Raw genomic sequence first — 27,666 nt, forward strand, 5'->3', positions numbered from 1 at the left:
TCTGATAAGGTAAAAAGGTTTTGAAACTAGAATTGACAGATTGAATTTTCAGCTTGTTGATATATTTCTTTGTATTACATTATTTACTCAAAGGATTTTGGTATTAGCTGCCAGAGATTTATAGCCTTTTCAGTGTTGAATCTTTCTTCAAATGTAGTACTTCTGTGCCTGAACAGTTGACATTTGGTTCACTAAAGCTTTCTGGTATACTTTATCATAGGTTAAAATTTGGAACCTAACTAAGCGAAAATGTATCCGTACCATTCAAGCACATGAAGGTTTTGTACGAGGAATATGTACTCGATTTTGTGGTACTTCATTTTTTACTGTAAGTATAAGACTTAAGTCATGTAAGTCTTTTTAACGTGTATAAGAATGATTTAATTGAATAAATTATTTTCATGTTTGTTTCAAAGCCCTTTTGGAGTTTCATAGTGCAATTAACCTTGAAAAATCATAGTTTTCTTTATATAATCCAGCCTTGTACATATTTACCTTCTTAAATAAGTACTTAACGTCATTGAACTAATATAATACTGAACACTGAGAAGTGGTTATGAGAGTGAGGTTAAAATGGTAGTTTTGACTTACTGTGGAGAATTTTCATCACTAAGATGAACAATTTGTACTTTCTCTTACAGTAAGGGATTATTGAAAGTGTATGTGAAGAGGTAAAATACACATAGCATAGTTTGCCGTTTTAACAGTTTTAAAGTCATAGTTCAGTAGTATGTTCACACCATTGGGCTACCATCATCACTATCTATCTCTAGAACAGCTTCAGTTTACCATACTGAAACTACATCCATGAAGCAATAACTCCCCATTTTTTCTTGTTTTCAGCCCCTGGGAACCACTATTCTATTTTCTGTTTCTATGAGTTTTACTCCTCTGAGTGCCTCATAGAAGTTGATCAAAAACAATTTTGTGTGTAGTTGGCTATGTGTGTGTAGTAAAAAATGTATTCTAGGTAGCATAATGAGGTTATTCATATTATAACATATTAGAATTTCCTTCCTTTTTTAGGTTGAATACACTAATATGAATAGCTCACATTTTGTGTATTTATTCATTGATGTACATTTGTTTTAGCTATTGTGAAAAATGTAGCCATGAACCTTGATGTATGAATACTGGCCTAAATTTTTTGAAAGTTTTATGACAGGTGAGCAACAGATTGAAGGTTGTACAATGAAGTGATTAATTTGAATGATCATATTGGAAGCTGATTCAGTGGTCTTGGTAGGCATTAGAGTCTACCATGGGAAGAGTAGAAAGTGGTGTTTGAATTTAGTAACATTTTGGAGGCTTGACAACTGAGAGGAACCTAGGATTATGGTAATTCCTATTGCAGAAAAGGGGGAGTATATGTAAGTTTGGAGGAGAAGAAGGAGGAGTATAGTGTGAGGCCTTGTACTGCCAACATACTGAATGAAGATGTCTTATCAACCTTTATAGTGGCAGGTCTGGATCTTAGGAGGGAAGTCAGAATTAATACTGGCATCACCAACACTAAGATTAATTACTGAATTCATAAGTATGGCATCAATAGGAAGAAGTAAATAAAACCTGTGGATATGAACAAGCAGTACAACATTGTATTACTATATGTAGAAGACATTAAGTGGCAGGCTGGAGCTGATAACAAAACTGTTTCCAGTCTCTTTATTTTGTTACTCCTCTGAACATATTGATTAATATTCTAGCTAGAGTATTTATTGTATGTTTTCTCCTCCTCCGCTTCCACCTCCTTCTCTTTCTCCTCTTCATCATCATTTTTGTGATACTGGCAATTAAACCCAGGGCTTTGCACAATCTAGCAAGTGGTCTACCACGAGTGATATTCTCAGCCTATTCTTTTTATGCTAATTTATGCTAAAGGCTGATTTGAAGCATTATTCACAATTGAAAGTGTCCATCCACAGATAAATAGATAAAGAATATGTGGTATAGGTGTAATGTCTAGGCTTACATTGTAATCCCAGCTACTTGTGCGGTAAAGATTAAGAGAATTATTGTTTGAAGCTATCTTGGGCAAAAAAGTTAGTGAGATCTCCATCTCAACAAACAAGCTGGGCAAAGTCGCACACATTGATAATCCCAGGTATGAGGGAAGAATAGGTAGGATTATGGACCATGTTAGCCCTCGGCAAACAACAACTGCAAGACTCTATCTAAAAGATAACTAGAAGCAAAAAAGGGATTGGCATGGCTGCAGTGGTAGAGTGCCTGTCTAGCAAGCACAAGGCCTTAAATTCAAATCCCAGTTCTATTTTTTAAAAAAAGGATAAAAAAGAAAATGTGACATATATACACACAATGGAATATACTGTTAAACCTTTTCCAAAAAAGGAAATCCTATTGTTTTACAGCAGTCTGAGCCATTCAAACTGAGCCATTCAAATTCCTGCCTCAACCTCCTGAATGGATATCTACTGAGATTAGATGTATACCATTACAACTGGCTCAAACTTTTTAAATGACTTACCTGATTTCCCAATACCATTTTATTGTAATCTCTATTTCTCCCTAATTTGAAGTGCCATCTTATCACTATATGTATGTTTTGTTCATTTTGCAACCTAATTTTTCTCCCATTCTTTTATTTTTTGTTTTACTCATACTGTTTTATTTTTAATTTTATATACTTGATTTGTTTGTCACAAATCTTTGCCATAATAAGGTAGGGTGTAACAAATGTAATCTATAGCAAATATAGTACTGGAAGTACATGGTATTTTTTTTGACAAGGTGCTTTTAATTTGTTGTATGTGTTGATAACTTTTAATTTATAACTATTGTTTATTAAAATAAAACAAACATAAATATATCTAGGTCGGTGATGACAGAACTGTGAAGCAGTGGAAAATGGATGGACCAGGCTATGGAGAAGAAGAAGAGCCATTGCATACAATATTAGGAAAGGTACAAAAACAAACTAATTTATACTTGCTTATTAAAATTCTTCTCTTGTATTATTTCACTTATGATTTCCAAGAAGGAAAATTATAAGATGAACTGAGAGGCTTTAGTCTTTAATAATTGACTTATTTTAAACCACATTTAATACAGTTTGAGGTCTTTGAAGCTAAAGAAGTTCAACAGTTCTTTGGTATTCACTATAGTAGGGTTTGATTCCTCTTTTTAGTTGGAATATACAGTGAAATACTTCTTATAGGAAGACCTTGGGGAAAATTTGAAAGGTAAAAGTTAGGAAAGACATGCTTCACCTTCTCCTGATTTATACCATCATAGATCTTAGATGAAGGAAATGAAGAAATGTAGTAATAATATGTGCTCTTTCTGTAAGTATTATTTGCACGTACTAATTTTTTTGCAAATCAATGATTTTCTTACAGCTTAAGTATAATTCTAAATAACTGACCTTCCCATATTTAATAATACTTATATTTTTATGTTAAGCAGAATTCTAATATTTATTTTAACAGAATCCTAAAATTAGATTTAATCTTTAAAATATATACATTTTAAAAATCACCTCATTACTGGCATGCACACACACACACACACACACACACACACACAAAATCACTTTATTTCAGCAGTATAGTTAGTATAAACTTAGATTCTGCTTCAAATGTCAAGAAATTCTAAATATTCTTAAAGGGCTTTGGAGGGGAATAGTATTAGTATGGATAATATAAGTATGAAATAGAAATAATTTCTAAGTGATACCAAATAAGCTAAGATTTCCTAAAACAAATTGGGTTGCATTTTTATAAAAATACCTTTTTTTAAATAGTCTTCTACAGCATTATTTTTTTAAATATTTTTTTTATTGTAAAGGTACTGTACAGAGGGGTTACAGTTACATGAGTAAGGTATTGAGTACATTTCCTATCGAGCAGTTATCCCCTCCTTTGTTGTTCTCCTACCATCCCTTTCCTCCCCACCTCCACAACTTCTCCCCCGCTCCCTATAAAATATCTTGTCTTTTGATTTGTTTTTCTTCATTAAGGAAACACTTCAACGAAGACTTTGTGATCAAGTGTTTCCTTAAAAAAATGAATATAAATAAATATATTTAAAATACTATTCTGTAGATTTGAAGTAGTGAAGAGACCTATCTATAACAACCTCTTTGATTTTAAAGACAGTATACACTGGAATTGATCATCACTGGAAAGATCCTGCATTTGCCACATGTGGACAGCAAGTAGAAATTTGGGATGAGCAAAGAGCCAATCCTATATGTTCAATGACTTGGGGATTTGACAGCATAAATAGTGTTAAATTTAACCCAATTGAGGTAATGTCCTCTTAAAAAATGTTGTTCTTTCTGTTTGCTTATTGTTTGATTTTAGCTTTGTTTGAATGTGTGATTAAAGTAATTTACCAAATGTTTGTCTGCATTTTAGTCCTAGATATCAATGTTAAGCATCGAGGGAGGGGTATGAGTGGCAGTAGAATCCAAGCAAATACTGGACTTTCATTGTGTTTGTTTGTTTGTTTGTTTGTTTTATAGAGTGTCTAACTATGTAGTACAAGCTGACCTCAAATTTACTATGTTGCCAAGACTAGTGTTGAACTGACAGTCTTTCTGCCTCAGCCTCACAAGCGTAGGCATGCATTTATGCTCAGTATTTTGGACTTTTACTTATGCTTTTATACTCATGCTACACAGCTTATAGCATTAAACTTTCAGGAATATGTTAATTATTCTTAGCTCTTGGAGTTCAGAAGGAAGAACATTTTTGAGTGCTGTTTGCTCTGTTTCCATAAGTGTACTGTTTCTATAAGTCATAAGTGTACTAGCATATAACCATGATCATTGTTGGATTGCATGATAATAAGTTATATCCTTGTTTTCTCAGAAGTCTGAATTGTAATTCCTACTTCCTTCCTATCATAAGGAAAGACCTGCAGATTAGCCACTACATTTGATCAGTTCATGTGTGAATTTAGGAATGGAACTTGGCCTGCTAAATTAGTTCCCTTGGACTCTTGACCTTTATGTGAGCTTTCTCTAAGTAGATAGAAATAGATGGTCCTCATTGTGCAGAAGACATTAGAAATGCTCTTTCCTTCAGAAAGAAAGGGAGATTGCTGCGTGTATAAGCTGATTTTAGAAGTTATCAGAGGTTACCATGTTAGGTGCTATAAGAGAAAATCCTGATGTGAAAGTTTCATACCCTAAATGACCCAAATTGGTAAAAAGAAGAAAGATTATGTTAAACAGTATGTAGAGATTGCTCATGTGATGTATTAGAACATGAGATGCAGCAGTATTCTGTAAGCTTGGCCTTGAGGTTTAGCTAAGACGCAGACAGCCAAGAGGATAATCTTCCTCCCACCAGCATGTTCCTATATATATATTCTCTCTTGCGGGAGGCTAGAGAAGGGGTTGGCAAGTTACAGTCTGTGAGCCAAATGTGGCCTGCTGCCTGTCTGTTGGCTTGCTTGTTTTTTTTTTTTTTTATTGTTGTTTGATTTTGCTTTTAATAAAGTCTTACTAGAAAGAACATACAGAGGTCCTCTTGCTTACATATCATCTGTTTGCTTTGGCTTATAGCATTCATAAGGCCCACAAGAGAATGCCTTTTTATGAGAAAAGTTTACTGATCTCTAGTCTATAAAGTATCTATTTTGTCTTCTTTACCTCTTTATCTATTTTCCTTCCCTGTTGTCCTTGGTTGTAGAAGTAAGGTATGGTCTAGAGGGACAAGCCATCTTTGCAGAGCAGGGACATGGTCACACTGAGTAGAAGCAGGCTACAAATACAGGTAATTTGTAAGAACTTTTTCATGCCCATCTTGATGGGAAACTAGGTAGAAACAGGGTTTTCTAGTAGCAAGCAATCTTCTATGTAGTTGTTAATCTATTTTATATGAGATTAATTGTATTTCTCAGTGTACCTTTAGAGGTTTGTTTTGAATGTAAATATTGTATAGACATTTTTTGAAGTGTTGCCTAAATTAGAGATAGTTATATTATTATAAAAAATAATGAGCCAAGACAGATAATAATACTTTTTTGAGACAGAATCTGTTGCATCTCTGTTTTGGTGACCACTCATGTCAAAAGAACTGACATAATTAATTATTAGTCATGACTTAGTGACCATGTTTTCCATACTTGTCTGTATAATAGCTCTTTTGTCTGTCTGTGAGCATATTGTTTTTAAAACCTTGTGAACTGAATTAGTGGTAAAAGTGAATGGTGTGCATGTCTCAGCCTGTATTAAACTTAATGGAAAGGGCAGGTGGCTATAAATCAATAGAATATATTGTCTTTTCTAATCATTAATAATATTCCATGAAAATATCAAAACTTAAAATCTTGATAAAGTCACAAGATTATGCTTAGTGCTGCCACTATTTACAATTTAAAAGTTGACTTTTCAACTAAGCTGTCTAGGTAGAATCTTTTCCTTTGCTCAAATCAAAGTCTTTGTTTTTAGAAATGGAACTTGATCATAACCTGAGGTGATACAAGGATAAGCTGAGAAAGGCAGAGGGAGATTACTAGGGGAGGACTCAGAGTCAGCAATTGAAGTAGGAGGCTTTTAGAAAGGGCTGAGGAGAGTTCATGGTTATAACAGTAGATTTATGATGTTTTATTTTAACTGAGTAGACAGTGTAGGAGTTAGTAAATAATGTTTCTTGTTCTTGCTATACTTTAAAGAGGAAGTAACAGTAAAGTGGCATTACCTTATGCTGGCATAAACTTATCTTATTTTGCAGTAAAATGGGCACATTCCCACATTGCATTGTCTATCGGCACAACTCTGAGAATCATTAGCCCTAAATATCAAAAGGCATAGAATTATTCGTGTTCTGGTTTAGTAATATCACGTTATGGCAGTAGTTACAAGAGTTTAATATAGGAAAGTATTGTTTCAACTGTTATATAATAATGAAAAACAGTAAACAAATCTTAAGATGGAGAATAATATGTAAAATATGTTCTATTATAAATTAGAATAAATGTTACCTGTACTCTCTCATCATTAATATCTAATGTTCGTACATGTAACAATAAAAATAATAGACTCGGTTTGCTCAGATTATGGATGATTTATTATCTCTTCATGAAACATATAATTTGGTGTTTTAACATAAATATTCAGGATAATTAAATCATTTATATACCAAATAAACTCGATATGCATCAGTTCAATTCCTGCTTTTAACTGGCAGTTACTATATTATTTTTAGACATTTCTCTTGGGAAGTTGTGCTTCTGACAGGAATATAGTACTATATGATATGAGGCAAGCTACTCCTCTGAAAAAGGTAAGTTTCAGTTTTGCTTTATACAATATTAAAGTAGTCTTCTATAAATTGAATAACTGAAAATATGGAGCAAGTGATTTTCACTATTCTGAAATTTTATTAATTTTTTTGGAGATGATCTTTTACCCAGAATTATGTAGTGGCATTTCTTAGTTCTGCATTGCATGTTGGAGACCCTTATATTTGTGTCTTCCATAATACCAGCAAATTTTGGTATCTAATTAGTACTTGTTGAATTGAAAGTTATTAACTGAAAGGCACTCCATTCCATTACTTAATGGTGTAATAATATTTTAAGTACTATCACTAATCTATGACATATACACTATTTTGTTCTAGAAAGTTAGAACTGGTTCATTTAACCATCTTTGTTTAGTTACATACTGGTATTTATTAATGACACTTTGTTTAGACAAGCCTTTCATTGAAGATGATAATCTTGTTGATTCTAAGATGATCATCCCAAGACTAAGATATCAAGGCTAATATAACCTTAAGACGACTTTCAAGAGCTAGAGAAATACTGTCTGTAGGTAAACAGAACAATACTATTTTAAGTGTATAAAGTTCAGAGTAGTGCTAGTAGAATTATGAGAGCACAAGAAGTGCTAGGTATCATTCACGTGCATGAGCCCATTGTGATAGTCCATATGTAAAAGAAATGCAGCTGAGCTTGTAGCTCAGTGGTAGAGCTCTTGTCTAGTATATATAATACACTAGGTTTGATCTCTAGCATCAGGAAAGAGTGGAGAGGTGAGTTGATGAGGGAGAAAGGAAAGAATGAATACTTTCAGTACTGTTGTTTTTTTTTTCCTAAACCATTTTTATAACGTAGTAAACTCAGGGTGTTAAAGGACATTTATTGAAATTTGAAATAACTACAATATTCCAAAGTATTTCCTTAATAATTTTACTTATTTATTTGATAAGAACTTTAAACATAAAGTTAAAATGTTAAACATAAAGGTAGTAATTTCATCTATGTTCTCTTGCAAAATGGTGACATTAAATACTATCTTGTAGCATGTTGGTAAGACTAATGCATGCTACCTATAGCCAGGTGCTAGTAGCTCACACCTATAATCCTATTTAGAAAGCTGAGATTAAGTCTGAGACTCTAGTCCCCAGTTAACCAGCAAAAAGTCATTTTAAAATGCCATCCGTTAGCAAAATAGCTGAGTGAAGCTGAGGCCATGAGTTCAAGCCCTAGTACTTTTACACACACACACACAATACATGCACGCACGCACGCGCGTGGGCACGCACGATGTGTTTTAGCTCAATACCAACATGAAATTCTAGTTTACTAAGTGGTAAGCTCTCCCCTCCCTTCTCAATTTTTAATGGTATTCCATCACTTTTTTTTCCATTTATTTAGTTACAGTATTTATTAAACTCAGGGCCTTACTTCTTTCTAGGTAAGAACTCTCACTTATGCCCCTAGTCTGTGTCACGTGAGTTTTAGAGTAAAGAAAATAACTGGATTTTAGAATCTTCTACCCTAAAGTAACCCACTCAGTTGTCTGTTTCAGTAAGTACGGAAACATTTAATTGGAGTTTGTCACATGAAGGTTTATAGATACAACTACTTTATTTTGTTTTATTTTTTTGTTCTGCTTAGTTTGTTCTGTCTTTAGACTGCTAATGTTTCTTCCCTCTTTTCTTTCCTAAATATAGTAGTTCTCAGTCAGGGGTTACACTCCCCTTAAAGAACAGTGTAGTTTTGGAAGTGTGAAAAGAGCAGTTGGTAGGGAGGTGTGTGAGAGCTAACCATGCTACAGTAGATAGTTACACACAACAAAGATGACTCATCTCAAAACTGCAAATAGTAGTGTATGGAGAAACATTGTAAATTGCTGGTCTTCATAGGCTAGCTCAAATCATGCTTGTCTTTTGAAACATTTTTCTGTACTCTGACCCTAAATTCACCATTATTTTTTCCCCAGTTTAATACTAGCATCTATTACTATGTCTTAGGTTTTCTTATGTATATCTTATTTTCTTGTTTAAACTATGTTGTTTAAAATCCAGGCACTAGGTATACTATATTTCTCTTTTTCATATTTACTCTTGCCTGTGTTCTTGAAATAGTTATTAATTGATTTCTTTTCCCACTGCTCTCAGTTGATTGCTGTGCACATGAAAGGTGTATTAAATAATTGCTTAAATCAGTGAGAAAAGGAATGAGTTTTAGAGATAATGAACTACATCGTAACAGGATAGCTTATGCTTCCTTTCTCAGGTTATCTTAGATATGAGAACGAATACAATCTGTTGGAATCCTATGGAAGCTTTCATTTTTACTGCAGCAAATGAAGATTACAAGTAAGTATCTGTCTTTTAAAACTTGTATTTCTATCAGAAACAGCTCAATTGAATAAGTTATACTAGTACAGTACAGTTTTTACTAGGTAAGTATACTTTCTCTTACAAGTTACAAAACTCTTGACATTTGTTGTGCTAAAAGTAGTTTCTCAGGTTGGAAAAGATTCTGGAAATTTTCTCAGATTTCAACAGACAAGTAAAAGTGGACCAGATTCTCTCTGCTGCCTATTAGAGATTTTTGTTTTATTGCAATATATTTATATACTAGTTATGGCTGTTAAGAGTATAAAGCCTGAGTCAAATAGTTGTGAAAGACCATATGGCCCATTTGGCCAACATGTTTACTATCTGACCTCTCAGAAGTTGTGTAATACTCATATAAGCTGCATAAATAATGATGATAACAATATATGTTTTAATGAAAACAGTGTTATCTGCTTATGGATATTTATAATTCTTTGGGTAATTGATATTTTCTTAGTCATGCTATGAGCTGTCAGGATTATATCAATAAGCAAATGGAAATAAGTTTAAAATTTTTAGCTTAATAAATGGAAATATATTATTCTGTGTGTAAACTTGACTTAGCAGCCTTCTACTCTTGACCTAGATGTGATTATGGTTCTTTATAGAATGGCTTAATGCTTGTTGAAGCACTGAACTTTTTTTTTATCTTATTTCATCTTTATATTGTAAGGTTTGGTAGACTTTTATGTTATCTAATTTTTTAGGATAACTGACACAGAGACCTTTAGGTCTTCTATACTTAAATTTTCTGTTCTGTATAATTCTGAAAACATAAACATAAAATTCTGTATAATTGGGGCTGGGAAGGTGGCTCAGTGGTAGAGCACTTGCCTTGCATGCTTGAGGCCCTGGGTTCGATTCCTCAGCACCACATAAGAAAAAAAGCCGGAAGTGGCGCTGTGGCTCAAGTGGTAGAGTGCTAGCCTTGGGCTGAAGAGCTGAGGGACAGCGCCCAGGCCCAGAGTTCAGGCCCCACGACCGGAACAACAACAACAAAAATTCTGTATAATTCTAGCTCATAAATATGATTTATTACATGATATTTAAACTGAAATGATCACATGACTTTCTACATTAAAAAGAAACATAGTTGGACTCTCCTTAGCAACAGCTAACCACATTAATTGAAACCCTTTTTTGCCTTTTTCTGTGTTTTGAAACCAAATGCCATTGTTCCAATGAAAGACAATAACATAAAGGAGTTAATACTGTACTTTGTTATCAGATGCTTTATCAATCATCTTTTTCAGATTTGTTATTTCTCATTTCTTGCTTTAGGAAGAATTATATATGGTACCTAATATGGCATCTAAAATACAAAGTATATATATCCATTTTAAGAACTGTTCGATTGTCCCATAGTTGTCCTTACCTTAAAAATGATCTTACCTGTATACTATAGCCTATTCCTATAATCCCAGCTACTTTTGAGGCAGTGATAAAAGCGATCTCAGTTCCCGGCTAGATGGGCAAAATGTCAGTGAAATCCTATCTCAACCAATAGCTGGGCATGGTAGCAGACATCTATCATCCTATCTTCTAAGAATTTATAAATAGGAGGATCATCATTCAGGCTCTCCCAAGCATAAACTTAAGATCCATTCAAAACCTCATGAAAGTAAAAAGGGATGGAGGTGAGTTTCAGCTGATAGACTGCCTGCCTACCAAGTGCTAGCTCCTTAGTTCAAGCCCCAATAACTAGCATGCACATGTGCACACATACAATCTTGTTGTGGCATATCTTTTCTGTATTTGTAAATGTTTTCTTTTATTTCCTTTAAAGTATTCTGATCTTTCTGAAGTAGAAACCTAAGGTCAAGTTTATACCAATCAGTAATTACTTGAGAAGGTTTGGGGAGTCATTCAGACTAACTCCGTTACTGTTTTTTTTTTTCTTTTTTTTAAATTGTATTTTATTTTATTTGAGAACATACTGTACAGAGGGGCTACAATTACATGGGCAGGATAATGCATACATTTCTTACCAAGCATTGCAGCCTCCTCCTTTGTTTACCCTTCACTTCCCTTCCCCGCCTCCCCCCTCCCCCCACCCAATTTTACCCCCCTCCCCCCACCCAATTATACCCCCCTCCCCCCCCCCCCACACAGACATTGTAAAGCTGGTTTTGACATGACATTTTGTACTTCTCATTGTTGCAACAGGTCCACCTGAATCCTTAAACGACTTGTTTGTCCCCATCTCCTCCACATGTTATACTGACATCAAATATAGTGAAAGCGGGGGTTACACTGTGGGGGAGGGACATACAAAGCAACAAAGAAATAATCTTATAAATGCGTTAGAAACACATGCATGAAAGAAACGAAAACATTAAAATACATAGTTAAGGGTTCATTTTCCTAACATCACATTATCTGACCTTTTCCGCTTGACTCATACCTATACTAGATATTGCAAATAAGGGAAACCATGGGACCTATGCTTCTTTGGGCCTGGCTTACTTCACTTAATATAATTTTTTCCAAACCTTTCCATTTCCTAACAAATGGGGAAATGTCATTCTTTCTGATGGAGGCATAGAATTCCATTGTGTATATATACCACATTTTCTTGATCCATTCATCTACTGAGGGGCATCTGGGTTGGTTCCATATCTTAGCTATGGTAAATAATGCTGCAATAAACATAGTTGTGCTGGTAGCTTTAGTGTGGTCTTGTTTGTAAACATTTGGGTAAATGCCCAAAAGTGGGATTGCTGGATCATAGGGGAGATCTATGTGAAGTCTTTTGAGGAACCTCCATACTGCTTTCCAAAGTGGTTGAACAAGTTTCCGTTACTGTTTTATGATTTGTAAGAAAGGAAGTTTGGGTTAGGAGTAGTTCAGAGGCATTTGTAATGCCAGCACTTGGCATTACAGGAAGATTTCAAGTATGAGGTTATATGGTCCCATGTAGCAAGTTCAGAGACAGCTTGCTCTCAAAATGCTCTGTTTCTCTAAGCCATTCTCTATGTTGACTTATTTGTGTACTATTCTTTTAGGTGTTGATTAAGAATTTTTAAATCCCCAAACTTAACAAGTCAGTTTCTTAATTTTGGCATACTTTTTGAAAAGCCATGTTCAAGTCATTTGGCACCTTGCCAGTTTTTTAAATGTGTATTTCTCCTTATAGGAATTTGTCCTGACTTGATTAAATCATATCACATCCAATTAAAACTTGAATTCTAAAGATCAAGATTTCATTTAAGCATAATTTATAATAAGAAAATACTACTTATCAAAAATAGGGAAAGTAATTATTTTAACTCATTCAAATTTGTAGGCATTAAAATCTTCCCAAAAAGTATTTAATGATATGGGTAAATGGTCATAATGTGCTTGGGGATTATCACCACAAAGTTTTATGCAGTATCATCTCAATTTTATTCAAAAAATATGTTTAAATACCATAGTGAAAAGATTTTTAAATTTCTGTTGTTAATTTTCTCTCTGAAAAGTGGGGGTAAAGGTAATTTTGTACTATGTGTACTTGTTTCCCAAATTTTCAATAGTGAAACTTAACATAAAGAGGGAAGTGTATTTGTATGTTTGTAGGCATAATATTAAAGAGAAATAAAAATTGTTGCTATTATTTTCTTGTTCTTTACTTGCTATGTACAGAATTGACTTGTGTGTTTAGATGTGCATTGTTTAGCTGGTGGGCCTTATTTTTACTATTGTCTTTTAGTACTATTTATGACTTCTTTCTAGAAATTTGGATGAAACATTGAACAATTCTTTTACAGCTTATATACATTTGATATGCGTGCACTGAACACTCCAGTTATGGTCCACTTAGATCACGTATCTGCAGTGCTTGATGTGGACTACTCTCCCACTGGGAAAGAGTTTGTTTCTGCTAGTTTTGATAAATCTATTCGAATCTTTCCTGTCGACAAAAGTCGAAGCAGGTAGGTGACTACCAGTAAGCCACTTGTTTGTTTGACCTCATCATCATTTATCTTTTCTGAAAGGGTGCCTGCGTATGTGTATACATCCAGGAGTCATGACTAGAGTATCTGTTTATATCATATTATCTATGGGCAGAGAATTAGCTTATCAAGAAGTTTCTTTTGTTAAATAAACTATTACCTTTATATTATCAGTAGATTTATAGAAATTTTAATTTGATAATGAAGAATTTGAATAAGTAAGTTTTGTCTTAATTCGATTTATGAGCACTTAATACATACTGCTTGATACTGGTTTTCACCCATTCAAATTGTACTAGTGCAAAAATGAAAGAAAATAAATTGTTGAGGCCCTTGTCCTCCTCTCCACTTTATAAAAGCAAACAATTTGATCACTCAGCTTAGTGACATTTGTGTGTTGAGTTCCATAAACACATTGAGAATAATTCTAGGTCTTTAAGATTTGAGTTGACAGGCTCACGCCTGTAATCCTAGCTATTAAGGAGGCTAAGATCTGAGGACCACAGTTCCAAGCCATCCCAGGCAAGAAAGTCTGTGAGACTCTTGATCTCCATTAAACTACTTAGAGAAAGCCGGAAGTAGCATAGTGGCTCAAGTGGTAGACTGCTAGCCTTGAGCACAAAGAAGCTAAGGGACAGCACCCAGGCCCTAAGTTCAAGCTCTAGGATTGGCAGGGGAAAAAAAAAAAGATTTGGGTTGTTTTGTGTAGCTTGGCTTTCTGCTACCTATTAGGTGTTACTAAATATAACACATTATGTGTACATCTATATTATATTTTTATATTGAAGTAGTTTATAGAAACTGGTATTTTAAGAGTATTCTTGAACTTCATTTTTTGCTTTACTGTCTGATTTCATTATTTTTTATGCAGTGCTGGAGATTGAACCCAGGGCCTAACACATGAAAGGAAATTACTGCTGAGCTGTACTCCTCAGTCTTTGTACTAATTTACTATAAGACCTAATTCCTGTATCACATACGGCCCTTGTATAGTGTACAATGCTTTACAAAGCCCTTTCACACACATTTTCATAATTCCTTACAAGTGGCCTACATATACTTCCTATGATTCAAGAAAGAACCCAGCAGTTGAGTTCAGGCTGAATTATTCCAAACCCAATATGGACCACTAAATTCAAGTCCAGCTAGAAAATTTTCTGATGGTATTTGGAGAATTTTGTAGTTCCCTGTTTTGTTTAGTTATTGATAGTATTCCCTTCATCTGCTTGAAAACTAATTGCAGATCATTTCCAAGGTCTGCTCCCATTTCTTATCATTGCAGTCATCCAGAAATTTGTGATGGCAATGCTATGACTGTCTACATCTTGAAAATTCTTTTTCTTGAAAGATCTTAAAATGGTCAAAGTATATTTTAAAAATAAATTTTGAGGGACTGGGAAGTTGGCTGAGTGGTAGAGTGCTTGCCTTGCATGCATGAGGCCCTAGGTTCGATTTCTTAGCAGCACATAAGCAGAAAAAAATGTAAGTGGCGCTGTAGCTCAAGTGGTAGAGTGCTAGCCTTGAGCTGAAGAGCTGAGGGACAGCGCCTGGGCCCAGAGTTCCTGCTCCACAACTGACCCCAAAAAAAGTAAATAAATAAATTTTGAGTAAAAAATTTAAAACTAACCTGCCATCAGGTTTGGAATTTGTTTCTACTATAATTTCAATATTTCCTGAGCAAAAAATAAATCAATAATCTTCAAATAGAAAAACTAGTTTATTTTGATCTATGCATAAAGAATTTTATATTTAAAAAATGTTCATCCCCTGGTACTATAACTTGTAGTTAGCTTTATAAATCTATCATATGTAAGAATTCTGCATAGTTTATCACTAAGGAGGATTCTAACATGGTTAAATGATAAACTGTTGGATTTGACTAGATATTATTAATGGTTATTGAAGCCTGGCTGAATTTTCATTTATTTAAAACCTCATTACATTGCTTTAGGAACCTGAGTAGGAAGAATTTTAAGAAAGTAAGAGATAATAGGACCTGAATATTAGAAAAGTAGAACATTGACATGAAGAAAAAAGCACTGTCTCATCCAGCTTTCATCTTAGTATGCTTTTCCTTTCAAACCATTCTCCCCATAAGTTTCTTATGTTAGTATTTGAAACAGAAGCTGTACAGATTAGGGATAATATAGTAGATGTGAATTATACCTGATTTGGCTGTCCTCTATGATTTTTCTTTAATTGTACATAATTTATTGAACCTTTCACAAAGCCTGCATTTTCCCACAAGTTTTGCTTTATTTTGTCTGACGTTACCTTTACTTGCCTTTTAAAGTTCTTCTTAACACTTCCCAATATAGTATCTTCTGTGAATTCACTTAGCATGTTTCACAACCCTTTTAAATAGGTATGATATTTGACATCTCCAATTATTAAATGATTCTTACCTCAACTTAACACTTTTGTAGCCTTCCCTTTTCACACATGTAAATCAACTCTCACTTCAATTAAACTTTCCAAATAATTTGCCCAAAGGGGAGAGGAAAGTCAGTCATCAGATTCAGCATATCAGATGTGATCTTTGATTCATTGCCTTCATCTTCTTTAATTTCCTTCCCTCCTTCCTTCCCTCCTTCCTTCCTTCCTTCCTTCCTTCCTTTCTTCCTTCCTTCCTTGCTTCCTCCCTCCCCCCCTCTCTCCCTCCCTCCCTCCTTCCCTCCCTCCAATCCTTCCTTCCTTCCAAGATTGGGACTCAAACTTGATATCTGTCGCTTTCATTGGCTACTGCTCTACCACCTCAGCCTCTACAATGAGTTATCTCTTCTTTTTCTCTCTCCTCTTCTCTTCTCTTCTCTTCTCTTCTCTTCTCTTCTCTTCTCTTCTCTTCTCTTCTCTTTCTCTTTCTCTTTCTCTTTCTCTTCTCTTCTCTTTCTCTTCTCTTCTCTTCTCTTCTCTTCTCTTCTCTTCTCTTCTCTTCTCTTCTCTTCTCTTCTCTTCTCTTCTCTTCTCTTCTCTTTCTTCTCTTCTCTTCTTATTTCTCTTTTTATTTCCCCTCTTTTCCAGTAGAAAAAACAACAAAATAAATCTGATTGGTGACCTGAACTGAATTGGGGTTGATAAGGGCTTCTTAAGAGCAAGTCATTTTACAATGTTACTCTAGCTTGAAAATTGTATGCTATTTGTGTTTTATACCATCAATTATTTGTGATTTTTTTTTGTACATCTGATTTGTTTCTTTTATTGGGTTATATGTTCTCTTGGGCAGGAATTTTCTTTTAATTCTCTGGCACTTAGCATGGAACCTTATTAGTTGAGTTCAGTTCAAAAGAAAAAAAAACACAATACATTGGAATGAATTTGAATTTTCTTTTTATAGTCCTCCAGGACTCAAAACTGGTATCCTAATATTTGATAGGAAGGAGTTGCAGAAAACCTATACCATAATTCCCAAGTGTTGAGCTTCATTCCTCTTCTATAGGGAAATCTATCACACAAAGCGAATGCAACATGTTATCTGTGTAAAGTGGACTTCTGACAGCAAGTATATCATGTGTGGATCTGATGAAATGAACATTCGTTTGTGGAAAGCTAATGCTTCTGAAAAATTGGGTGTGGTAAGAAATCTCATTTTCTGTAATTACTATAAAGCTAATTTCTGACTTTGTTGGATATTATAATATTTATTTGAATTGCCTTGATACTTTGATCACATTGACAGCAGCATGACAAAAGTCAGCAACAAAGCAACAAGGCTCTATTGACTAACATGGCTCTATTGATTATTTTTTCATGTCATGGACACCTCACAGTGCCTTTGTTAATTCAGGTGTTTGTTAATATTTGAGTCTTCTTGGTTCTGTGTGTTTTCCTTTGGTAAAGAAACATAATGTAGGGTCTTGAAGCTTAGAATGTAGAACATTTCTCATCTGCTAAAGGAATGATAATTAAGTAGATCAAAGGCTGAAAGCCCCTGAGAGGTCTTATCAACAAGAAACTGAAACACTTAAATAAAAAGGGAAGACAGGAAAAATCAGACTTTCAAAAAATTTAGTGAAATATAGCAAATAATACTGGCTAGCTACCACTGGGCTGTGAGATTATGGTTGATTTTTATTTTCTTTTTCTAAAATGTTCTATGTTTTCAAACAGAGTCATACAGTTTATATCAGAAACAACTGTTAAGTTTAAGAAAGAAAAGGTTAAGTGTAAGTTATTTTTTAATTAGCCTCAGTAGGAAAATCAAGGCTAATAAACAGTTATTAAGGACAGTTGTTTTAAGTTTAATGAGTATTAAATATTACATTATATCTAGGTTTTAGTACATTGTTTGTTTGTTTGTTTTTTGGGTCCGGTCATGGGGCTTGAACTCTGGGCCTGGGTGCTGTCCCTCAGCTCTTCAGCTCAAGGCTAGCGCTCTACCACTTGAGCCACAGTGCCACTTCTGGCTTTTTTCTTTTTTGCTTATGTGGTGCTGAGGAATTGAACCCAGGGCCTCAGGCATGCAAGGCAAGCGCTCTACCACTGAGCCACCTTCCCAGCCCCATAGGTTTTAGTACATTGTTAAATATTCTCATTTGTATCAACCTTAACATTTTTTAAACAAAATGTATCAAGAAATTTTCTTTTCTGTTTATATAGTTATTTTACAAAGAAATAGATTTATGCCTCAGGAAGTTGTACCTCAGTGGTGCACATACCCCTACTCTTTCAACATGGCTTTGTCCCATTTGGTGGCATCTATCTATACTGTGCATGTGCTACCTAAAAGGAAATTCATTACTTAATTTGTAAAGGGCATGAATATACCAGAAATTTGGTTGCATATCTTAGAAGTAATTTTTTCCTTAGGGAGAAGGTTACTTCATGGTGTTGTTGAACTGCAGCAAAAGAAAGAATATACTATTCATTATGACTCAAAAATGTTTTTTCCCCCAGCTTACAAAGAGAGAAAAAGCAGCCAATGATTATAACCAGAAGCTGAAGGAGAAATTTCAGTATCATCCTCATGTAAAACGAATTGCTCGTCATAGACATCTACCAAAATCTATCTATAGCCAGATCCAGGAGCAACGTATTATGAAGGAGGCTCGTCGACGAAAGTATGTGTGGAAGTATTTAACTATCTCAGTATCTTCTTCTGACTTTCCCCTCTCATCTCACCGTAATTAAAATGCCTTTCAAGAGAGTAGTTTATATGCGGTTATACCTTAGAGATTTTTTTTTGGGGGGGGGGGTCCGGTCATGGGGCCTGAACTCCGAGCCTGGGCGCTGTACCTCAGCTCTTCAGCTAGCTCAAGACTAGTGCTCTACCACTTGAGCCACAGCGCCACTTCCGGCTTTTTTCTTTTTGCTTATGTGGTGCTGAGGAATTGAACCCAGGGCCTCAGGCATGCAAGGCAAGCACTCTACCACTGAGTCACCTCCCCAGCCCCTACCTTAGAGATATTTTTAAAGACCTCTGTGCTTTTCTTTTTCTCAATAATGGGGAAGGCAATAATCATCTAAGAGTATGAGAAAAGAGAAATGAAAACAAATCAGAAATTCATATTTTAACTATTACGAATAGGTGTTTAAGAACGATTTCTAGTATAGCTATAATATGAGATACTATGTATTTCCCAAGTGAAAGCATTCAAAGAAACCAGATGTGGTTGTGCCTGCCTGTTACCCCAGCACATGGGAAGCTGGAGCAGGAGGATTATGAGTTCAAAGCCAGCTCGGGCTCCATAATGAGACCCTATCTAAAGAGCCCCCCCCCCCACATATATGAAATGAGCAATACGTAATATATAACATGTACAAATTTTTAATATGCTTTATCATAATATTTAAGATCTCAAAAAATTTTTTGTGTGCATGTGCCAGTTCTAGGGCTTCAACTCAGGGTCTAGGTGCTATCTTTGAGCTTTTGTACTCTAGACTAGTGCTCTACCACTTGAGCCGCAGCTCTACTTCCACCTTTTTGGGTGTTTAATTGGAGGCTAAAAGTGTCACAGTCTTTTCTGCCCAGGCTAGCTTTAAGCCAGGAACCTCAGATCTTAGCCTCCTGAGTAGCTAGGATTACAGATGTAAGCCACTGGCTTTTTTTTTTAAGATGAAGTCTCAAAGGTTAGTCTTAAACTCCCTCTTTGGCCTTTCAAATAGGTAGAACTCAAAATGCACCCCATTGAGCCCAGCTAGCAAGCTTGACTATTGTTGGCTGTCTTTGGGTTGGAATTGAATCATTTTTATATATTATAGTAACTGGTGTTTTTGTTTTTGACACAGTAAAGGACAATCAAATTACATAGCTGAAGTTGAATTTTAGTTAGCAGTTACCTATTTGCACTGAGAAATTTTTCTCCAGTGGTTGCTTTTCTAGAGAAAGAAAATACTTTATAACATTCTTTCAGAAAATTTTCTTAGATTAAGATGATTTGACGTTAACTTACTAATTTGTGCCTTTTGTTTATTTCTAGGGAAGTGAATCGTCGTAAACACAGCAAACCTGGATCTGTGCCAATTGTGTCAGAGAGAGAAAAGCATGTAGTTGCAGTTGTGAAATAGTAGTTGGTAGTCCTACCAATCCTGATATGGAATTATTTGTTTCTATTTACTTGAGAGCTCTATAAATAAAAGTATTGACTTTAGTTTAATAGTTAACATTTCCATTCTATGTACTTTTTCTTGTTTTTATACTGATCTTCACTTCTACTGCTTGCCATGTTTTGACCAGTACAAAACCTAATTGCATCTCAATTCAGTGAATTGTTATGGATTTTCAATGTGTGCCTCCTTAAAAGTGAGACAACAAATAACATGCTATGATGTTTGTCTTGTTGGGGCATTTGGCCTTGCTGCCATGAGAAGTGCCACCTGCTGAGTCATACGCCCTACCTCCTGCTACAACCTGCCGTTTCCATAGTGATGTCTCAGTGTCTTAAACACAGCAAAACCTGACTGCTAAAAACAGAGCAATTTTCTGTAATTCAAGCCTAAATGAGAAATGGAAGCATGGTTTTGAGTATTTTGGAATGTAACTCTATGGGTTCATACTCTTTTAGAAAAAAATACAGAGGTAAGTGTCAACAAGTGAGAATTTTCAAAATGGAACCCTGAGAAAGGAAAAACGGAAGCAATGTGGCAAGGGACATTACTTGAAGGAGATACTGAAGCATAAGTAAATAGAAAAGATGATAGTAGCCTCTTTGGAAGAAAAGTTGTATCAAATGCCTTTAAGTAGTCTGCGGTCACTGCTATGACCTTCCCTTTGATAGAAACAGGAAGCAGATTGCTCTCCAATGTATTTTGCAATCCCCATGCGTCATTTTGTTTTCAGAAAAGAAGGAAGAGAAAAGAGCAAAACTTGATTGTTTCCAGCTACCTGGAAAATGAAGATCAGATCAGGAGGATTGCAGTTCAAGGCCAGCTTGGGCAAAAAGCTAGTAACCTCCCCATGCCACCATTGGGTGGGAGTAGTGATACTCACCGGTTACCCCAGCTATGCAGGAAGGGTAATAGGATTATAGTCGAGGCCTGCCTGGGCAAATGTGAGATTCTAGCTAAAAAAATTACTAAAGGATAGAGAGATAGGGACACACTTCAAGGAGTGGAGCACATGCGTGTACAAAAGCAGATCCCCAAGTTTAATCCTCAGTATAACCTCTCCAAGAAAAAGAAAAATAGGAAATGACTGTGTCCTAAGCAAGAAAGGAAGATTGTTTCATCAAGGCATGTTATCTTTAGAGAACAGTCACAGGCGGCTTGGGTATTTGAATCGTGAATCCAAAATTCATTGCTACCTAGTGAACATTAGGAAGTACTGTTACTATTTGTGACAGATTAGAGAGCATGATGGATCACTGCCAGTTTTTTGGTATTGTGACACTTCTAACAGCATACATTTTAAATTATGTGCAAGGGCATAATAGTATTACTACTCAGCAATAACAGCTGTTTATGGAACACCAACAGCACTATAAATTAATTTACCTTTAATTCTCATAAGAACTTCCTTAAGGAAGGCCTTGTTATAGTGTGTAGTTTCTGTACTCATTCTGTAAAAGTCTGAAAGGAGCTCAGACCAAAGGAGATAAAAGAAAACAAGTGTACAGCATTATGTCTATAGCAGCACACAGCAAAGCCTTACTTCTGGGAAAGGAAGAAGCCCTTCAGAAGTGAAGAGTGTATCAAATGCCAGCTCCCTCTGAGGTAAGGAAGATCCAGAGTTCTGTGCCATCCTGTACATGAGACATTGTCTCAATTTTTAAAAAAAAGGATTGATTGCCTTCTGCTCTCACTAAAAATATCTCTATTGTAACTAAATACAGAGATTAAACAGCTGGAAACTAATAGCTTACACTGCTAATCCTAGCTACTTGGGAGGCTGAGATCTGAGGATCACAGATTGAAGCATTAAAGGCAGGCAAATCCTTGCGATTTGTCTCCAGTTAACTAACAAAGAGCCAGAACTAGAGTTGTACCTCAATAGAGCACTAGTCATGAGTGAGCCAGCCAAGCAAGAATTTGAAGCCCTGAGTTTTAAGTCCCAATAACAAAAAAATGAAAAAAGCAACAGCTGCTTTGTAGATTGGGGATCATTTGTTGCAAAGAACAATACTTCAGGCAATTCATACACCAGTACTCTACGATAGCAGAGCATGGAAGTAGTCTCTATGTATTTGCCCCGTATCTTCCACAACAGCTGTCCTAGTTCCGATGTCTCATTAGTTGGCCTTTGTGTTTCTTACCTTCCTAGTTCAGTTCCCAGGGGAGTTACTCCTTAACAGGGATCGTCTGTTTGGGGTGGTTTCTTTACAGTGACATCACCGCAGAGGTCAGAGGCCCTGGTTAGCAGCCTTCAGATGTCTGCTCTTCACCATGGTCAATCAGTATAGGCTAGAGGTGGGGGACAGGGAGGCCCCTAAAATGCTTAGCACATTTCAGTTAAGGGGGAAAGGAAGGCCTCTAAAAGACATAGTTTACTTCAGTTAATCGCAAAAATAAATAGTAATATCGGGCTGGGAAGGTGGCTCAGTGTAGAATGCTTGCCTTGTATGCATGAGGCCCAATGAGGTTCAATTCCTCAGCACCACATAAGCAGAAAAAGCCAGAAGTGCTGTGGCTCAAGTGGTAGGGTGCTAGCCTTGAACTGAAGAGCTGAGGGACAGCACCCAGGCCCAGAGTTCAGGCCCCATGACTGGGAAAAAATAAATAATATCACTTTAGTATTTTGATATGGGAAAGGAGGTAAAAATGCCAGGAAGTAGTTGGGACAGGTCATTGCTTAGTTCTGAAGAGGTCAGGGGAAGAGAAGACAAAATGTCAATCACAACCCTATTTGATTGCCTGTTTTCCTAGCTCAAAATAATGTCTTCTATCATCCACCACTAAATACATGTAACTGGTGTCTACCAGGTTCACTTGGTCATGGTGGCCAACAATGGCCTGCTCACTAGCATAATGGGCTGTTTGATACTGAACCACCTCACAGATAACCTTCCCTGTGCCCCAACTACTCTCTTGAATACTGGTGGAGATTGCTAAACCACAGCACTGCTGACAGCTCAGGCATTGCCAGCTACTGCAGCCCCTATTTTATAGTGAGAGTTGAAGTCACAGAACACAAATCTTGCAGACTATACTTAGCTGAAAGGGAACTTTTATCTTCATCTTAGCAAGGATAAAATAAATGATACATAGGCGTATTGTACAGCTAACCTTACTTGCATGTTTTACCAAGATTTTTTAAGCTTTAACACTTTAAAGTTCCTCATTAAGAAACCCATTCTTCAAGTATTCCTTAACAAAACATGTTGGATGTAATATATGAAAAAGTTTTATTAAACAGAAATGGAAAGGTCTGTATGCCCAAATTTTAAGTTTAGTATGATGGTAATAAATTTTCCTCAAAATTATTGTTTATAACATAATTTTAACAATTATTCATCTGGATTTACCTGTAATATCAAAGCCCATATAACCCTAGATATAAAAGTTTCAAGCTCATCTATAAATAACTAGAACATATCTTTGAGTCTAGTTTCAATTCTATGAGGAAATGGGTCAGGAAATTAATTTGTAAAAAAACCAATTTTGCTAATTAGATTTCTTTCCAGGTGAAATGTGAAACTTTGAAAAGCATTTGCTCTGATTTATAATGAATGAATTAAGTTTCAATCGTAATAAAAAATTTCATATTCATCCATCTGGGACTTTCAAATCACTATCATTTTATGTGGAAGAAAAAGTCAAATACTTTCTAGAGGAAAAATTTTCCCTTCCCTCCCTCCCTCCCTCCCTCCCTCCCTCCCTCCCTCCCTCCCTCCCTCCCTCCCTCCCTCCCTCCCTCCCTCCCTTCCTCCCTTTCTCCCTTCCTTCCTTCCTTCCTTCCTTCCTTCCTTCCTTCCTTCCTTCCTTCTTTCCTTCCTTCCTTCCTTCCTTCCTTCCTTCCTTCCTTCCTTCCTTCCTTCCTTCCTTCCTTTCATTTTCCTTTCTCTTTCTTCTTTCTGCTAGCACTGGGACTTGAAATCAGGGCCTGGACACTGCCCCTGAGTTTTTATAGTGCTCTACTACATGAGCCATAGCTCCACTACTTCTGGGGTTTTAGTGATCAATTAGAAATAAAAATCTCATGGACTTTCTTGCCAGGCTGGCTTTGAACCACAATCTTCAGATCCTAGCTTCCTGAGTAACTAGGATTACAGTACCTGGCCGTTAGTGACAATCCTTGATGAGCACATTTCCTTCAAGTCTAAAATAAGATTATAGTGGGCCAGCAAAGGTACTCGGGCAGATTTTCTTTGTTGTTTCTTTGTTACTTGCAAACATTTCTGAAATTCTTGATTGGAATTCTATCTCTTTACAATAATTTAGTAAATCATCATAAGCCCTGTGCAGTGGACATCTGTCATTTTCCTGGCTGACTAGCATCTATTTCAATAGAATTCATGCTGTGCAGTTCATTGAAAGTGACAGAACCTAAGGTCATTTCTTCTCATTTACTTAGGTCACGGGTTCCTACCCAGGACATTAAATCTGGGGTTAGTAAAGCTATTATGTAGGGATAGTTTTGGAGTGACTCATGGAGGAGCAGCTAGCAACAGCTGAAGACAGTCATGTCCATTGAGACATCCCAAATATGCTGTTTCTGCAGTATGACTTTGGCCTGGCTGTTCCCTTATTTTTCCCAGCTCCTATCAGATATCTAGCCTGGAAGCCTAGTCTTCCTGTTCAATCTGTGAGCTTTCCTGTACCTTTCCATCAGATACCTTTTCTGCTGAAGTTTGCAAAAGACAGCTTCTGTTGCTCCAACGTACAACAAGCATATAGTTTGTGGCCAATGAATTAATTAGGAAACTACCTTTTGGTACTTATATTATAAAAGCTTCTAATTTATTAGCTTAAGTAAATTTTGTCTTGTTGAGAATTTTTTTAAGAAGCAATTGGTGAGGAATCCTACAAGGAAGGGAAAAACCTGTATAATCTGGGCATCTGTGTTTTTTGTTTATTGATTGCAGTGCTGAGGATTGAACATATTAAGTATGTACACTATCCAGGCCCCTAGATTTCTATTTTAGTAAACACTCTTCTATATTTCTTGCCTAGTTTTTGCTTTACATTCTTGGGATAGAGAAATCAGAACAGGAAGAAAAGAAGAAGAGGACAGAACTTCTTGTCACAACTTCTTATCCTTCACTCCTTATTTCCAACTAAACTCTTATCATTAATTTCTCAGACCACATTGTGGGTGCACAGTTGAGTTTGATGAGGAATTGGGATGGATTTCTTCCAACATAATTTATATAAATTCCTATTCTGGCTGCATTAAGTCTTAAAAAAAGTTCTAATGAGACCCACAGGTTTGGTTTTGTTTTTCGATTAGAAAATAAATTCAAATAATGATCTTACAAGTAAACTTTTGTAAGACACCTTGAGATGGATTGGGAACATTTCTGCAGAGAAAGTCAAAAGGAAGAGTCGAGTGCTAAATGCCAGCAATGATGATTTAAGTAAAAGACCGGCTCAAACTTGATTTTGAGTTGGTAAATAAAATATTAATGTTAATTATATTAGTGAAATATTAATGTGCTCTTGGTGTTCCAAGACTACCCCCTATGGATCAGATTGTATCTCCTCCTGTATACTTTAAATCGACTCTAGATTACTTGAAACACCTATTACAAAGTAAATGCTACATAAATAGTTGTATTGTTTAGGGAATCACAAGAAAAACGTCTGCACATTGTTGATAGATGCTTTAAAAAATAATTCAGTACATATTTGGCTGAATTTATATATGGAGAAACCACACATTTGAAGGTCCAACTCTGCTTGCTCAAATTCTTTTCTGAGCAGTAAGTCTAAAGAAATGACTTGAAATGTAGTAAAATGTATAGGAAGTACTTTGCGGGGGGGGGGGGGGGGGGGGAGGGGGGAATCAGTCGTGGGGCTTGAACTCTGGGCCCAGGAGCTGTCCCTGAGCTCTTCAGCTCAAGGCGAGCGCTGTAACACTTGAGCCACAGCGCCACTTCCTGTTTTCTGGTGGTTTATTGGAGATAAAAAGTCTCACCAGCTTTCCTCCTCAGACCTCAGCCTTCTGAGTAGCTAGCTAGGATTACAGGCGTGAGCTACCAGCACCAGCTTAAGAAGAATGTTTAAAGATGTCAAAGGAACTGCAGTGTCCTCCCTCCCCACTGCGCAGACTCCTCCTCCTCCTCCTCCTCACCTGCCACTGTCATGGATGTCTGGCTTCCCTCCAGCTGCCAGGCCACACCTGTACCGCACTGCTCAGCTTCTCCACCTTCCCTGCAACAGAGTAGCATTGTCCCCGTAATGAGTTTTGTAATTACCAGGACAATATATTTTGACCTTTATGTCCCATTGGCTCCTTCTTCTTCCATCAAAGTTCTTAATATCTCCTCATTGTCTTTGAATCCTCCCTTTACCATTGCTAACACCCAGTCTAACCAACCTTCATAAGCACCCTCACACAGACTGCAGCCTAGCTTCTAAATAGGGCCATATAAATCTTTCCTCCTTTTAATTTGATCTTCACTGTTTGACTCAAGCGATCTTCCTTTTTTCCCCTGTTCCTGGGGCTTGAACTCAGGGTCTGGGCCCTGTCTCCAAGCCTCTTTGTGCTCAAGGCTAGAATTCTACCACTTGAGCCAAAGCACCACTTCCAGCTTTTTCTGTGGAGTTTATTGGAGATAAGAGTCTCACAGACTTTCCTGCCCAGGCTGGCTTTGAACTGAGATCCTTAAATCTCAGCCTCCTGAGTAGCTAGGATTACAAGCATGAGCTACTAGCACCTGGCTTCAAGCAATCTTTTTAAAAAAGCATATTTCATCACAATTCTCATGGGCTTAAAAACCTTTCAGTGGCTTACTGTTTACACAAGAATGAAGTTCAAACTTTTTAATATTGTTTCTAAGGTTCTGCCTCTCTAACATACATTTTTCTATCCCATGCCAAACTTCTTCCTCCACCTTTCTGCTCACCTAATGGTGGTCCCCTCAGTTCTTTGATCTTAGGGTATTTTCTCCTCCCTTGAGACCTCCCACAGCCTGTGTCCTCTGCCTCAGATATGCCCAAACATTATTTCCTCAGAGAAAATTCCTGATCTGAGGGCTGGTAGGCCACATAATCCCACAGTACTTCTCTGCTAGCTGTAGACCCTAGGAGCACATGAACCAAGCCTGACCGCACCATTTGTATTCCCAATTCCCAGATCTCTCTGCTGTGTCTCATGTACCAAGTCCCCCTTTATACTGTGAAAACTCTCTCCTAGGGAAAAACTCTCATGTTTAACATCTACAAACTTGGGAGCTAAGGAGAGAGATCTCTACTCAACCTATTTCAGCAGTCTACTTTAGACTTTTTTTTTTTTTTTTTTTTGCCACTCCTGGGGCATGAACTCTCGACCTGGGCACTGTACCTGGGCTTCTCTTGCTAAAGGCTAGCACTCTACCTCCTGAGCCACAGCACCATTCCAGCCTTCTCTGTGTATATGGTACTGAGGAATGGAACCCAGGACTTCATGCATGCTAGGCAAGCACTCTACCACTTAGCCACATTCCAAGCCCTCAACAGTCTACTTTAAAGGGGTAGAACTATATAGCCGTTCAGAACTATATAGCAGTTAGAATATGTGGGTCTAAATCCTGGCTGTGCTAACCACAATTGCC

The 27,666-nt window shown here is 36.4% G+C and overlaps 1 protein-coding gene across 1 annotated transcript in view; it reads left to right on the forward strand.

Annotated features, from left to right (window-relative positions):
- Dcaf13 (DDB1 and CUL4 associated factor 13) overlaps positions 1–20,137 on the forward strand; it is a 32,184-nt gene extending 12,047 nt beyond the window's left edge. The window contains exons 3-11 of the mRNA XM_069991191.1: positions 221–328; positions 2,836–2,925; positions 4,115–4,270; positions 7,179–7,256; positions 9,499–9,581; positions 13,355–13,519; positions 16,977–17,112; positions 18,434–18,597; positions 19,957–20,137. Of these exons, the coding sequence (XP_069847292.1) occupies positions 221–328; positions 2,836–2,925; positions 4,115–4,270; positions 7,179–7,256; positions 9,499–9,581; positions 13,355–13,519; positions 16,977–17,112; positions 18,434–18,597; positions 19,957–20,044 (1,068 nt within the window). The 3' untranslated portion in view covers positions 20,045–20,137. The remainder of the gene's footprint in view (positions 1–220; positions 329–2,835; positions 2,926–4,114; positions 4,271–7,178; positions 7,257–9,498; positions 9,582–13,354; positions 13,520–16,976; positions 17,113–18,433; positions 18,598–19,956) is intronic.
- The last annotated feature ends 7,529 nt before the right edge of the window (positions 20,138–27,666 follow it).

This window comes from Dipodomys merriami, unplaced genomic scaffold (assembly GCF_024711535.1).
Source record: "Dipodomys merriami isolate MVZ:Mamm:240054 unplaced genomic scaffold, mDipMer1.0.p SCAF_4, whole genome shotgun sequence".
Lineage (NCBI taxonomy): Eukaryota > Metazoa > Chordata > Mammalia > Rodentia > Heteromyidae > Dipodomys > Dipodomys merriami.